Here is a 16,080-nt window from a genome sequence, read left to right as displayed (position 1 = left end):
CGTTCTGCCTATCGTATCCACCCGAACTCTCATCCACTCTCTCATTACCTCTCGCCTTGACTACTGCAACCTACTCCTCACCGGCCTCCCACTTAGCCATCTATCCCCCCTTCAGTCCATTCAGAACTCTGTCGCCCGTCTTATCTTCCGCCTTAACCGATATACTCATATCACCCCTCTCCTCAAGTCACTTCACTGGCTTCCGATCAGATACCGAATACAGTTCAAGCTTCTCCTACTCACCTACAAATGCACTCGATCTGCAGCCCCTCCTTACCTCTCTTCCCTCATCTCCCCTTACGTCCCTACCCGTAACCTCCACTCTCAAGACAAATCCCTCCTTTCAGTACCCTTCTCCACCACCGCCAACTCTAGGCTTCGCCCTTTCTGCCTCGCCTCACCCCATGCTTGGAACAAACTCCCTGAGCCCATACGCCGGGCCCCCTCCCTACCCATCTTCAAATCATTGCTCAAAGCCCACCTCTTCAATGTCGCCTTCGGCACCTAATCACTACACCTCTTCTCAGGAAATCTCGACTACCCCAACTTGACATTTCGTCCTTTAGATTGTAAGCTCTTCTGAGCAGGGACCATCCTTATTCGTTAATTTGTACAGCGCTGCGTAGCCCTAGTAGCGCTCTAGAAATGTTAAGTAGTAGTAGTAGGCCCCACAAAACCCAGGAAAAAAAAGATAACGTTCGGACAAAATTCCAGGTATTTTCTGACACTAGAGTTCATTGTTATGTGTGTCTATGTAGACGTGGAAGGCAGCTTGCCTTTCGGCAGCTAACAGTCAATTAAAATGAGCATGCGGGATCCTCCAGCTGTGGTTCAAGGTGCGCAGCGGTTGTACAAGAGTTCAGGGATTTGTAGAATGAGCTGAAAAGCATCCAGAGGCTGTTTAGCACCTGGGCTGTGCAGTGCTTCTTTTGCTTTGGAATGATTTGGGATGATGCAATGCTGTATTTTCTGCTCTGGGGGGAGGGGAGGGGCGATTTGTTTTGCTCAGATACTGGCCCAGGAATCACTTTTTGCATCCAACTTGGCTTCGAGACAGCTGAACTGGGAGGAGAGCGTTGGCCAAGTGTCATGGTGTGATGGAATTAAGGATATCCCCGAGTCTGTTTGCTGATGCTGGCATATTTCCCCACTATCCCTGGGGGTAGGTGTCAGCATTCCCTTTCTCCTTCCAGCTGACTACAGTAGGGCCCATTGAAGCATTTGATTCATATTCGTAATTGTTGCGGGTCAACCCTCCCTTCCATTGTTTTAGATTTTAGGTCTGATTTATGATCTTTCTCAATGACTTTCACCTCTTTCCAGGTTGAATTTTATTGTATGTAGGTTTACACCTGACAGATGCCGTTCTGCAATGACCCTCTTGTGTATATTTTTTTTTTTAGGTCTCAGAGGCTGGAGGAGGAGCAGCAGAAATCCTTGGACCTCTTATCGGGGAAACTAGAAGCCATTAAAGATGTGGAAGAACTGACCACCTTGGTAAGTAACGAGACCTTCCTGGTTCCCAAGCTTTGGGGGAAAGGGCATCAAGACCCCGTTTTTCAGCTAGTGTTATAATCCCTGAGAGCAGTGCAGAGTAAGACAACTTTGTGAGTGCCAGAGGATTACACTGGTGTTTAGAAGTTATGATTTTTTTTTTTGTTTCATAATGACAGAAAAAGACCATATCATATGGCCTATCCAGTCTGCCCATCCAAACCCATTACTAATCTCTACAACCTCTTCCTCTCCCTCAGAAATCCGCTTTGGTTTTTTAAGAGTTGCCTTACTGGGTCAGACCAAGGGTCCATCTTGCCCAGAATCCTGTTTCTAACAGTCCCCAGGTCTATTTACTCACGCTTGGTTGCCTTTGCAGGCGTCTGTTCACAGATTTTGGAATTCAAACATGTGTGGGATAAACATAAAGGAATCCTGTTCAGAAGGAATGGATCCTCAGGAGCTTAGCTGAGATTGGGTGGCAGAGCCGGTGGCGGGAGGCGGGGATGGTGGTTGGGAGGCGGGGATAGTGCTGGGCAGACTTACACGGTCTGTGCCCTGAAAAGGACAGGTACAAATCAAGGTCAGGTATACACAAAAAGTAGCACATATGAGTTTATCTTGTTGGGCAGACTGGATGGACCCTGCAGGTCTTTTTCTGCCATCATCTACTATGTAACACTATGTAACTGAGTACTCATTTACCACTTGTTCTGAATTTGCTTTCTTGAATTCTGATACTGTCCGTGTCTTCACCATCTCCACCTTTCTGTAAAGAAGTATTTCCTTCCATTATACTCTTGTCTACCCTCTTTCACTGTCATCCTGTGACCAAGGCCGGCCCTACCATTGACTATCTCTATTTTTTTGGAAACACCCTGCTTTTCTGTCCTGCTCTTTACTATCCATTACTGACTTATGCAAATGAGGCCCCGTTGTGAGTTTCTGCATTACTAGTTGGTGGGCAGCCGGGGGGGGGGGGGGGGCTGGCTGAGGGGGGGAATGGGCTTTTGTGGCAAGGGGGCGGGACTATGGTTGCGGTTTCTGGCTGAAACCAAGTGGCGGATTTCAGCCGCTGAATTGGTTTGGTCAGAACCGAAACCACTGGTTTGGGTCAGTCTGTGCAGTCCACAATCCTGATGTGCTTCCTCAGCCTATGACCCCGCTTTCCAGAGCCTTATTTCCCTTCAAAAAGACCCGATTCCTGTGTATTTATATCTTAGTAGTATTTAACTGTCTGTAGCCAGTTTCCACCTCTCCTTCAGAGTGTACATGGTTAGACCTTTAAGTCCGTCTCCACATACTTTGATGAAGATAATTAACCATTTAAGTAGCCCCCTCTAGACCAGGGTTTCCCACGTCCCGGTCCTGGAATAGCCCTTGCCAGTCAGGTTTTCAGGATATCCACAATGAATATGCATGAACTGGATTTGCATACACTACCTCCATTATATGCAAATCTCTTTCATGCATATTTATTGCGGATATCCTGAAAACCTGACTGGCAATGGGTACTCCAGGACCGGGACGTGGGAAACCCTGGTCTAGATTGACTCCATCCTCTTCATATCCTTTTGAAAGTGTGGTATGTGGTCTCCACAATTCTTCACAGTACTCCAGATAAGGTTTTCAAGAGCTATACAGAGGAACGGTCACCTCCTTTTTCCTGTTGCCCATCCCTCTCTCCCTGTGTACTCAAGCATCCTTCTGTCTTTTGAAGTCACTTTTTCAACTGCAAGACACCTACGAGCTGCGCTCGCTATAAGGTTTATCATAATTTCTGCCCATGGAAAAAAAAAAAACATTTCCCGTGTGTGCTAGTGGGAACTAATTTTACAAGTAACCCAGCCTCAGTTGCTAGCAAACCACCAATCAGATTCAGAGTGGCAGTGTTTCCTAACGGATTTCTAAATCAATTTGCAACACAACAAAACTAAAGTACGTAATGGACATAACACAACTCTTCCGTTGTACGATTCCATAATGTGGCTTTAATGAGATTGAAGGGGGGCAGACTCAAAAAAAGATGTCAGGAAGTATTTTTTTCACGGAGAAGGGTGGTGGATGCTTGGAATGCCCTCCCGCGGGAGGTGGTGGTGGAGATGAAAACGGTAACGGAATTCAAACGTGCGTGGGATGTGCATAAAGGAATCCTGTGCAGTAGGAATGGATCCTCAGAAGCTTAGCCGAAATTGGGTGGCGGAGCAGGTGGGGGAAGAGAGGTTGGTGGTTGGGAGGCGAGGATAGTGGAGGGCAGACTTATACGGTCTGTGCCCTGAAAAAGGCAGGTACAAATCAAGGTAAGGTATACACATATGAGTTTATCTTGTTGGGCAGACTGGATGGACCATGCAGGTCTTTTTCTGCCATCATCTACTATGTTACCACATGAACTCTATCTAACCACAATATCACTTTGTATTTGTTTACACCGGAGTCTGCAAACGCCTCTCCGGTACTATGTAAGCCACAAATAGGTGGGAAAATGTGTGGTAGAAATGTATCAAATATATCTGAATAAGAACGGCAGGGAAGTTTAAAAAAAAAACAACAACTCTGGAGGGGCAGGAATCTAAAGTAATCTTTGGCTGTCACTATAGCCCTGTGCATGGGTTTGCTTTGATTATCGCTGTAGGAAAAGTGTACCAGAAGATGTTTATAGTCGCTCTTTCTATAGGGACTGTTTTCATGTAAAACACAAGTAGCTTTGAAAATGTAAAACTGTGCATTTTGCCTCCCCCATCCTAACCCACATTGGGAATGGTTGCTGGGAAATGTAGGCCATTTTATCCAAAATTGAGGCTAGAGAATTTTCAAATTAGCTATTTCTGGTGGTGAAGCGCTGTTAAACCTGCAGAAAAGGTTCTGTTGCTCTCTGAATATATATGGAATTATTTATAATATAATCGATATGGACCAATCAGATTGTTCTGCATGCAAGACAGTATCTTCACTTCTCCAGTGTTTCCGAGGGGTTTGGGAAGAACCAAGGAAAATTTCTTGAATAATAATGACAAATTTATTTTGTTTGCTTTGGATCACCTTCCTTCATATCTGAGCTTGCAGCCCAAATGCAAACTGTTCCAATTCCATGTATTGCAGTTTTTTCTGGATCCAAAATTGAGGTGGTGTGTCATCATGGCTGTTGAGGTTCTTCTCAAATTGAGTTATCCACCATTCCCCCCCCCCCCCCCCCCTCCCTCCCCACCAAGTAGCAAAGCTCTCTTCAGAATCTGGTACATGCACCTCCTACCTGTAGGTGTCACTGTCATAAAAACCATAGAAACATTATGGTTGATAAAGGCCAAATGGCCCATCCGGTCTGCCCATCCACTATCTCAGAGATTTTCAACCTGTTTTGTGTTGTGGCACACTTATACGTTACTAAAATTGTCAAGGCACACCCTCACACAAGGTGCAGCATTTTACCTTCTTCCCTCCCCCCCCCCCCCCCCCCCCCAGCCATACCAACACACGGTCCAGCATTTTGCCTTCTTCCCCTCCCACCCCCACACATAGCATTTAAAAATTCTCTTCCCCCCCCCCCCCCCACCACCCTCACAAATAGGCCAACATTTGCCTTCTGTTTCCCCCACGCCCACAAAAATAGCTCTTTGTCTCTCTTGACCTCCCCCCACCTCCCATACCGTTTAAAAGTTTTCTTGTCTCTGACTCGTCCTGCCTATTTGGAAGCAGGAAGTAATGTCAGAGAGAAGGCTCCGGGGTTGGCACAAGCAGGCTGTATGAATTGCTGCTCCCTGCCACCGACTACTAGAGACAAGAAAACTTACTCCATTCTGGCATAAATTAAGCAAGTCCAACTCCTATGGCACACCGGTTGAAATGCTGCACTATCGCCTCCTCTCCCTAAGAGATCTTATGTGCTTCTCGCACCCTTTTTTTGAATTCAGTCTGTCTCCACCAGGAGGTCGTTCCGTGTATCCACCACCCTTTCTGTAACTAGATACTAGGTCTCCTTTTGAAATATTACTCAGTACTGGAGCATCAAATTTCTTTTGATGTTTTCACAGGGCTTTTTTTGAGGGGGTACTTGGGGGTACTGAGTTACCGGCACCTTTTCCATTGTCTGCTAAAATTGACCCATGGCCCCCAAGTTTTAATGATAGAGCTCAGGCTCTACACACCAATTCTGTCCTGTAATAGATTCTGTGACTGGTTGCAGGAGGCCTGGCTATTGTGGGGTGGGTCCCTCAGTGATCACCCCACTCCTGAAGGGTGGCCTAACATTTGAGTGCCGGCACCTTTTTTGCAAGAAAAAACACACTGTGTTTTCAGTTCCATTCGTAAAGCAGATTTCTGCCACCCCCGGTGTGAGGGGCACTTTTATGGTGAATATTGCTCTACCAAGGCCCTCCCCCCAACACACACACACTTAGAAAACTAAAAGTGATGGAGGCAGAAACCCCAAACCTCACTTTTGACTGCTCCATTTTCGTCTATAGCTCTTAATTCAGGGGTGGGCAACAACAGTCCTTGAGGGCCACCACCTAGTTAGGTTTTCAAGATTTCCACAATGAATATGCATGAGATCTGTGTACACACAATGGAAGCAATACGTGGACTGTGGTTGCCCCTCTTGTCTTAAACGGCTGAGGCACTTAATCTGGATTCTGCCATGTAAAACATTCTCTTGCATGTCAGTGAAGTTATGTAGACTCTTAAAAGAATGACATGTATTGTTTTGTTTTTGTTACATTTGTACCCCGCGCTTTCCCACTCATGGCAGGCTCAATGCGGCTTACATGGGGCAATGGAGGGTTAAGTGACTTGCCCAGAGTCACAAGGAGCTGCCTGTGCCTGAAGTGGGAATCAAACTCAGTTCCTCAATTCCCCAGGACCAAAGTCCACCACCCTAACCACTAGGCCACTCCTCCACTGTTGCTACTATTTGAGATTCTACATGGAATGTTGCTATTCCACTAGCAACATTCCATGTAGAAGTCGGCCCTTGCAGATCACCAATGTGGCCGCGCAGGCTTCTGCTTCTGTGAGTCTGACGTCCTGCACGTACGTGCAGGATGTCAGACTCACAGAAACAGAAGCCTGCGCAGCCTTCTACATGGAATATTGCTAGTGGAATAGCAACATTCCATGTAGAATCTCCAATAGTAGCAACATTCCATGTAGAATCTCCAATAGTATCTATTTTATTTTTGTTATATTTGTACCCTGCGCTTTCCTACTCATGGCAGGCTCAATGCGGCTTACATGGGGCAATGGAGGCAATGCCCAGAGTCACAAGGAGCTGCCTGTGCCGGGAATCGACCTCAGTTCCTCAGGACCAAAGTCCACCACCCTAACCACTAGGCTACTCCTCCACTCCTATGAAGCTGCAGAGGATGTGATGTTTAATATGTTATTAGAAGCAAACTGTGCCATTCTTAAGCAGACATTGAGCTCCCTAAAGAGAACAGGGTGTTGTGATGGGAATGTTAAGAAACCTTATTACAGTTCTGGATTTTGACGTTTTTGTCTGCAGTCCAGTGCTAAGGGCTCCAGAAGAGCCGACAGCGCTGGTAAGACGGGGAAATTATCCCGAGATGCAGGAAGGACTGGTTTGGATGACTCTTTCTGATTTCCTGTTCCAATTTTATTGAAATATAAAACTCTCCCGGAAATGCTATTTTTCCACTTGTTTGAACAGAGTAAATGTTGGACTGTGACTGTGGTGGGATCCGCTGGGGTTGGTGCTTGGAGCTTCACAGCTTTACTCTTTGTCCATCTTTCCCTAGTGTTCGCTGTCTCACCCAAACCTTCCTTTCTATATTGCTTTGGCTGTCACCAGGGAGGATGTACACGCCAGGGGCGTAGCTAGGTGGGGGCATGGGCCCCCACAGATTTAGTCCTGGCCCCCCTGCTTTCACCCCCCCCCCCCCCCCGCTGCCGACCCTCCCCCACCATATTCAACCGCCCCCCCCCCCCCCACCTGCCACTGCCATCAGGTACCTTTGCTGACGGGGTCCCCAATCCCCGACAGCCGAAGTTCTCTTCAGCGCTGGTCTCCGGCGCGTTGCTGACCTGGATTCTGTTTCTGTGAGTCCTGACGTCCTGCACGTAGGAATGTACAGGACATCAGGACTCACAGAAACAGAATCCAGATCAGCAAACACGCTGGACTGGGAGACCGGCGCTGAAGGGCAATTCGGCTGGCGGGGGTTGGGGACCCCCACCAGCAAAGGTACCTGGTGGTGGTGGGGGTCAAGGGTGGCAGGGGGGTCGGCGACTAAAATGTGCCCCCTCACCTTGGGCTCTAGTCCCCCCTCCTGCTGAAGTCTGGCTACGCCCCTGGTACATGCGTTTTAAATATTTATTTAGATTTTGCTCACACCTTTTTCAGTAGTAGCTCAAGGTGTGTGGCATTCAGGTACACTGGATATTTCTCTGTCCCATGAGGGCTCACAATCTAAGTTTGTACCTGAGGCAATGGAGGGTTAAGTGACTTGCCCAAGATCACAAGGAGCAGCAGTGGGATTTGAACCGGCCACCTCTGGATGTCAAGACTGGTGCTCTAACCACTAGGCCACTCCTCCACTCCCATATGCATTTCTTCAAGTCATCACTCTACCACATTACATAGCTTTAGCCTGGATTGTCTTTACCAAGGGCACATAGAGTGGGTTCACTCGCTATTTGGGGGGGTTCTAGCACTGAGGAACACTGCCCTTCACCCTGGCAGGACAGGGGTTCTTAACCTTTATTGGTTCCTGCACTCTTTTAACTGATCAGTGAAACCTTCGACTCCTTTCCTAAACCATATGTTCACTAGTGACTGTTTGCTGCTAAAAGTGTGAACTGCTAGTGTGTTGCTAAAATTACATGACCAATAAATTTCCAAATAACTGCCTTCACTTCATCTAGAAAGTTTCAGTAAACTGCCTCAGATTTCCAGACCCTTCTCCTCCCCCTTTTGGACCTCTTCCCACTTCCCTTGGGGTTGTGGGCACCGTTGGGGTTAGCAGGGCACCTTCTATACCTTGTGCTGCTTTGACGGGCATCTGAAATCTCTTGTAGCTTCGTGGAACGAGTGAATATGAGGAGCGCAAGGTGATCCGAGCTGCCATTCGCAAATTAAGAGCTGAAGAAATCGAGGGTAGGTTTTCTCTTTATATGTAATTGTGACAGAGACAACAATGAAAGCTTCTGTCATTTGTGAGTCTTTGACTTTGGTCCGATGATTATTTTTCGTTTTGTGTGATTTTGTAAAAATGTTTGAGATTAGTGTCCTGCTGTAAGCCACCTTGTCGAATGGGCAACTATAAATCAAGTGCTGGAGATGACAACGGTGGGCAAAAGGGAGTGAGGGAGTCATGGTCACTGCTCAAGGGTGACACCTTGTGGCCAGATTCCAATGACACAGGGGGTCTTTTACTAAGGCGCACTCTTATTTTTGGCACATGCTGAAATTGGGTGTGCGCTAAACGTTAGAGACGCCAATACGTTACTACAAAACTGAAAAACAGCCAAACCCAATCTCAAAGGGTCATGTGTGGTGAATATACAACAATAAATGACAAATAGGAAATACCCTCAGAAACCAAGGTCACTGCCAAGGTCTGACCATCAAGACACTGATATCTATACCTTGGCAGTGACCTTGGTTTCTGAGGGTATTTCCTATTTGTCATTTATTGTTGTATATTCACCACACATGACCCTTTGAGATTGGGTTTGGCTGTTTTTCAGTTTTGTAGTATTAGATTACCTAAGTGTGACTAACAGCCCATACTGTTCATTGAACTTTGGTTTACGCCAATGCATTCCTAAGGGCATCTGTAACCAAGGTTGCCAGATTGAAAAAATTTTCCCTGCCCAAAACCAGCACAAAGTTAAACCCCACCCTGACATCATCAACCCCGCCCCCGACATCTTTAACCCCACCTCTGATGTCTTTAACCCCGCCTCCGATGTATTTAACCCCACCCTGATGTAGCCTCCGACGTCATAAACCCCGCCTCGGCGGGGCTTCTATTGGACCAAATTAGACCAATAGAAGCCCCAGAAAAGCGCCCAAACCCGCACCGCAGCTTTTTAAAAGCCGCCCAATTTCCCGCAGACCTGGCAGCATTGCCAAAAAGGTGAGTGCACCTTTGTAAAAGACCCCCCTCAATTTGCTCCTGCAGACTGATGCCTCTTCCCCCCCCCCCCAAAAAAAAATAGAAATATTGCTAGTCATTCAGTTTTGCCTACACATCCTCCACGTCCCAACGTGGTTAATATCATTCCTTAGTTTGCCATTAGGGTGAAGAACTTGCCCTTTTGAAGTGGACAGATCACCATTTACGTATGAGAACCAGCTCTGAAACTTGAATTGCATGAGTGTGACTCCATCCAGCTTATTTTCGAAAGAGATCGCCGGCCATCTTCCGACACAAATCGGGAGATGGCCGGCGATCCCCTGAATCCGGCCAAATCAGCCAAATCGAAAGCCAATTTTGGCCAGCTTCAACTGTGTTCCGTTGCGGGGCTGGCAAAAGTTCAAGGGGGCGTGGCAGGACGGGGGCGTGCGTTGAGATGGCCGGCTTCGCCCGATAATGGAAAAAAGAAAGCCGGCCTTCATGAGAATTTGGTCCGCTTTATTTGGACCGTTGTTTTTTTTTTCAGGTCCAAGTCCCAAAACAGTGCCCGAACTGACCAGATGACCACCGGAGGGAATCGGGGATCACCTCCCCTGACTCCCCCAGTGGTCACTAACCCCCTCCCACCCTCAAAAAAACAACTTTAAAAACTTTTTTTGCCAGTCTCTATGCCAGCCTCAAATGTCATACTCAGGTCCATTGCAGCAGTATACAGGTCCCTGGAGCAGTTTTAGTGGGTGCAGTGCACTTCAGGCAAGTGGACCCAGGCCCATCCCCCCTACCTGTTACACTTGTGGTGGAAAATGGGAGCCCTTCAAAACCCACCCGAAACCCACTGTACCCAAGTGTAGGTGCCCCCCTTCACCCCTTAGGGCTATGGTAGTGGTGTATAGTTGTGGGGAGTGGGTTTTGGGGGGCTCAGCACCCAAGGTAAGGGAGCTATGCACCTGGGAGCTATTTAAATTTTTTTTTTAACTTTTTAGAAGTGCCCCCTAGGGTGCCTGGTTGGTGTCCTGGCATGTGAGGGGGACCAGTGCACTACGAATCCTGGCCCCTCCCACGACCAAATGCCTTGGATTTGGCTGGATTTGAGATCGCCAGCTTCGGTGTCCATTATGGGCAAAAACCGATGCTGGCCATCTGAAACCCGGCCATCTCTGAGATTTGGCCGGCCCCAACCATATTATCGGGAAAAAAAAAAGATGGCCGGCTATCCTTTTCAAAAATACGATTGGCTCCGCCCACTTGTGGAGCCGGCCCCGGAGATGGCCGGCGCTGTTCGATTATGCCCCTCCATGTCTCCCAGTCAATGCCTTGAACCTGCTCTCCCACGTGCCGCAGACTTTGCGCCTCCACCATCTTGCTCACATGCTATGTCTGTCCCATTGGGCTGGAGAATGCATATGCCTGTAGATGAATTATTTTATTTGTTGGGATGATATCAAACAGTGAGGCACATCAGGTTCAACAGGCTGCCAAAAGAACAGCTGTTAAGTGCTTTGGGACGAAGGGCTCCAGTCAGGCAACAGCTCTAGCAAGCTTCAGCTGGCCCTTAGGGTGATGTCACTTCCACTTGTCATACTGAGACATTTTAAATGAGGTGTGATGGGAGCGTGGAGGGGGTATAAAATAGGAAGAAACATCCTGGATAGTTGTGACTGGAGGCTGACAGGCTCTGATTCTGATTGAGAAGCAAACTTATGGGTCAAGAAAAGAAATAATGCCCTTCAACCTAGGACACTATTCTTTCCAACCCAACAAAGGTTGGAAAGAATGATATAAACATCTGTCTGGGGGGCAAAAAGACTTTCCCAAAATGTTTTAAATGGAGTCTGATTGAGATTGGTACAGCCAGGGAAAAACTGGTGAAAAAAAGGGCCAGATCAGACTAGGGGTTCCAGAGGGGGGAGAGGGGGGGACCCCTTAAAGGCCCAGTGCATTTCTTGGGGAGAACCACTCCATCACATCCAAATTTGCCCCCCCCCCCCAACCAAGCAAAACCGCTGCAACAGAAGTTTTATCCACAACCCTGTAGGTGGTTAGAGGCTCTGTTGATAGCCATATGGCAGTCAGCAACAGAGGAAGGCCAACTGTGTTCCGCTATTTAAGATAGTTCTTTTTCCCTGGAACATCCACAGTGACCAGCTTGTTTGCTTGGTGGTTGTGCGATTCTGTTTGTTAAAAAAAAAAAAAAAAAACCAACCTAAATTTGCCTCCCTGTTGGCAGAGCCATCCTTCTGGTAACTGGAGATGTGGTGGAAAGTTGGAGAGGAAAAGCAGCTCTAAGTGTTCCCTGGATTAACTGACCCTGAGGACAAACAGGTCACATAGCCCTGAACCTTGAGCTGATATCACTGACCGAGCCTGGGGTAGAAGAAATTTCTGGTAACTTATATTGTGCAGTCTCTGAGGCCAGGTGGAGCTCTCTAATGATTTAACATTTATTTGATTTAGCTCACATACTTTCAGAAGTAGCTCAAGGTGAGTTACATTCAGTTACACTAGGTAATTTCCCTGTCCCCGGAGGGTTTACGATCTAAGTTTGTGTCTGAGGAAGTGGAGGGTTAAGTGACTTGTCCAAGATAACAAGATTCATCAGCAGAATGAAAGTCCACCTTCTAAACTTTCTCACCCAGTCACTTCCTTCTTCTTCCCCTTACTTAATCTCTACATATTACTAATTGTATCTGATTTCCTGGAATGACAATATCATAACTAAACTATGTAAGCCACATTGAGCCTGCAAATACGTGGGAAAATGTGAGATACAAATGCAATAAATAAATACATTTGAACTGGGGCATCCACTATGCTTCTCCTCAACTCAGGAGGCAATCTGCCTCGTGAGGCAAGGATGAGATGGCACCCCCCGGCCCCCGCCCAACATTTCTTCCTTCACACACTCACTCTCTCTCTCTTTCCCAGCTCCCCTCCCCCAACCCTTCCCAGCTGTGGTCTGGCATCTTCCCCCCCCCTCCCCTTCCTTCCTCAACCCCCCTCCCTGAATCTTCTTCCCCCCCCCCCCCAAAAAAAATTTGGTCACAGCAGTGCCAGCGATTCCCCATATGCTGCCCTGCCGCCGGCTCCAGCTGCTTCTCTGATGTAACTTCCTGTTTCCTTGGAGGCGGTTCGCGGTACAGAGAAGAAACCAGTGCTGAGGCAGGATAGCGTATGGGAATCGCTGCCACAGCTGACTTTTGGAGATCCAAAGATGAAGGTAAGGAGTTGGGGGTTGAGAAAGGAAAGGGGGGTGTAGCCAGACTGCGGCCGGTACGGGGAGTGGAAAGGAGCAAGATGCCGTTCCGTGAAGGGTGCAGCCTGAAGTCCACACCTCAGTAGGCCTAATGGTAGGGCCACCCGCTGCCACGTTCCACGTTCTAGTTATGGGGTGTCTAACGTGCTTATGTTTCTGACCCTAAACTCCCTCTGCCTTCCTGTGCACAATCTTTAGGCAGAGGATTTGGGATCAGAGAAGCCTTTGTTGGGTCTTAAAGCTACAAGAGCCAGATAACCCCGTAGGCCAGAGGTTCAAGGGAGTTGTTTAATCAGGCAACTGTTTGTTTCCTTCTGGCACAGGAATCTTAAAAGAAGTTTTTATTTTTGAAATTGTCCATTTTTAGATTTTCCCTGGTGTCTGCCTTCTATTTTATTTTTAAACACAAGGTAAGGGCCAGGAAAAAGCTTTAAAATGTTAAAGATAACTATTTCTGTCTGATTAAATGCCACCGAGCTGATGGTCTGTTTAATCCCCTCTCTCCCTTGTGATTAGTGCTGAAACTTTTTTTTTTCTTGGTTAGAAGTCTTTGCTTGAGTTCTTTAAACATCCAGAAGTCCCAGTTTTCAGGACTTCAGTCACGACATAGCAGAAATTGATTTTGCCTGGCACCGTTAGCAGATAAACTTTTACATCCAGCTTGAGCCAGTAGTGGGTTTTATTAATATTATTATTTTTTAAAACTTTGCACTGGATCCGCAATAATTCCCCTCACAGACCCAAAGCAAGCTCTTGGCTTTGTCCTCCTGGAATCGGACGGCTGTGGAGGTGAACTGCTGCTACTTATTAACCCAAGCTTTCTTTGTTCCAGCCGTATCTTTGGCGGGCCAGCTGGGGAACTGCAGCAAAGAAGGTGACAATGAAAGCCTGCTTTCCAGAGGAAGAGAGAACCGCAGGGACCTTTCAGCATCTGTGGTGAGTCCTGTTACCTTGCAAACTGCCCTCCAATTGGCTGGTGCTCTCACGTTTGTCACCTTTTAAGGCGTCACCTGCTCCTCCTGTGGCCCTTTCCCTGTAAGACTTGGCCACTTTCAGTGTTTCTTCCCTTTAAATTCCACGTGGCTGTATTGATCTTTTTTCCCCTCAGAGTGGGCCCACTAGCTTCTGCCTCCCCATTCTCTGTATGTTGTGTTTTCTGAGGCCTTACTTAAGTGAATCTACTGGTCAGCAAAATAAACCGATTATATGCAGTAGCGAGGAACTGCAGGCTAAGTCAAGCTTAGATACAGAGCAGTGGTTAAACGTGTGCCGTGACACCAGAAGAGAGAGACCACTATTTTGTATCAGATAACAGTCCAAAAAAGGAAGTGGAGGAGTGGCCTAGTGGTTAGGATGGTGGACTTTGGTCCTGAGGAACTGAGTTCGACTCCCACTTCAGGCACAGGCAGCTCCTTGTGACTCTGGGCAAGTCACCTAACCCTCCATTGCCCCATGTAAGCCGCATTGAGCCTGCCATGAGTGGGAAAGCGCGGGGTACAAATGTAACAAAAATAAAATAGATACTATTGGAGATTCTACATGGAATGTTGCTACTATTGGAGATTCTACATGGAATGTTGCTATTCCACTAGCAACATTCCATGTAGAAGGCTGCGCAGGCTTCTGTTTCTGTGAGTCTGATGTCCTGCACGTACGTGCAGGACGTCAGACTCACAGAAGCAGAAGCCTGCGTAGCCACATTGGTGATCTGCAAGGGCCAACTTCTACATGGAATGTTGCTAGTGGAATAGCAACATTCCAAGTAGAATCTCAAATAGTAGCAACAGTGGAGGAGTGGCCTAGTGGTTAGGGTGGTGGACTTTGGTCCTGAGGAACTGAGTTCGATTCCTGGTACAGGCAGCTCCTTGTGACTCTGGGCAAGTCACTTAACCCTCCATTGCCCCATGTAAGCCGCATTGAGCCTGCCATGAGTGGGAAAGTGCAGGGTACAAATGTAACAAAAAAAAAAAAAAGAAAAGCCCATAAGTCATCATTAATATGGACTTGGGGAAAATGCACCATTTATTTCTAGGATAAGCAGCATAAAATGTATTGTACTTTTTCGGGATCTTGCCAGGTACTTGTAACCTGGATTGGCCACTGTTGGAAACATGATACTGGTATGGCAACACTTATGTTCTTATGAGCTTACTGCAAAACATTGTGTGTGCATCAGGCATGTTCTGCCCCTTGCTTTTGTTTTAATAGTGTGAATTATTTGTGCATGGACCGTGCAGGTCTTTTTCTGCCATCATCTACTATGTTATGTTACTATGCTCTGAGCATTAGTTAGGTAGTTTCTTCTGCTGTGGGGTTTGCGTTGTATCATTTAGCGCCTGGGCTTGGAGCATCTCTATTAGGGATTGTCAGAGTGGAATCCCTTCACTCAGCATTGAGTTGCTGTAATTAAGAGACTTCTACTGCGTTTAAAATTGATGTCAACACATCACTAATCATTTTTTCTTGGCAGGGTTCTGTTTCTAGATGCCTTTGTGTGGGGGAGAATGCCTAAGATCCAGCCATCCTGCAAATGTTCCCGTCTGATTATTTCATTAGGAAAACACTAGGGCTAGTAAATCGTGCAGTTTCTGGCAAGCAGAGCTTAGAAGGAAGCAATAAACACTTTTGAAATGAGGAATAACACACAGCAAGGTGTGGATAGTGAAGGAGCAATATTCTCATTCAGGTTGGGCGGGTGCTAAATGACCAGTAATTCCACCAAAGATGCACCCTCAATGGGGTCTCTGCAGTGCATTACCCCTCTTGTCACATCTTTACACTGGCTACCAATACAGGCCCATTCACTATTTAAATTGTGCTCATTGATTATTCAGGATTTCTTTTCATGCTATGGCTCCATTATATCTAATTGTGCTTCTTACAAGGAGACCTAGGGCCAGATGCACTAAACTTAACGAGCCATTAACGTTGGTTTTAAACTGGTTCTAGCCAGTTTAACGTGCAAGTAGTAAACCAGGACATGCACAAAAGGGCATTGTCCGATCACGGTAGCAGCTAACGAAAACAGAATGCATATGAGCAAATTAGTATTATAATGTGTATAAATTGTATTGTAATGAGATTAGAAGGTAGCAGTGACATCTCATTACACACGTGAAATGGATCAGAAGGTAGTAGTGACATCTCATTACACACGTGAAATGGATCAGAAGGTAGCAGTGACATGTCATCACATGTGAAATGGATCTGAAGGTAGCAGTGACATCTCATTACACA

General features: G+C 46.9%; 1 protein-coding gene across 2 annotated transcripts in view; it reads left to right on the top strand.

Annotated features, from left to right (window-relative positions):
* The window catches only part of SMTN (smoothelin), a 259,947-nt gene that overhangs the window by 111,645 nt on the left and 132,222 nt on the right, over positions 1-16,080 (top strand). For both annotated transcript variants that reach the window (XM_030220282.1, XM_030220283.1), the window contains exons 3-5: positions 1,404-1,497; positions 8,527-8,605; positions 13,676-13,779. In XM_030220282.1, coding sequence (XP_030076142.1) covers positions 1,404-1,497; positions 8,527-8,605; positions 13,676-13,779 — 277 coding nt within the window. The remainder of the gene's footprint in view (positions 1-1,403; positions 1,498-8,526; positions 8,606-13,675; positions 13,780-16,080) is intronic.

This window comes from Microcaecilia unicolor, chromosome 11 (genome assembly GCF_901765095.1).
Source record: "Microcaecilia unicolor chromosome 11, aMicUni1.1, whole genome shotgun sequence".
Classification (NCBI taxonomy): domain Eukaryota; kingdom Metazoa; phylum Chordata; class Amphibia; order Gymnophiona; family Siphonopidae; genus Microcaecilia; species Microcaecilia unicolor.
This window is presented reverse-complemented; position numbering and strand designations above follow the sequence as displayed.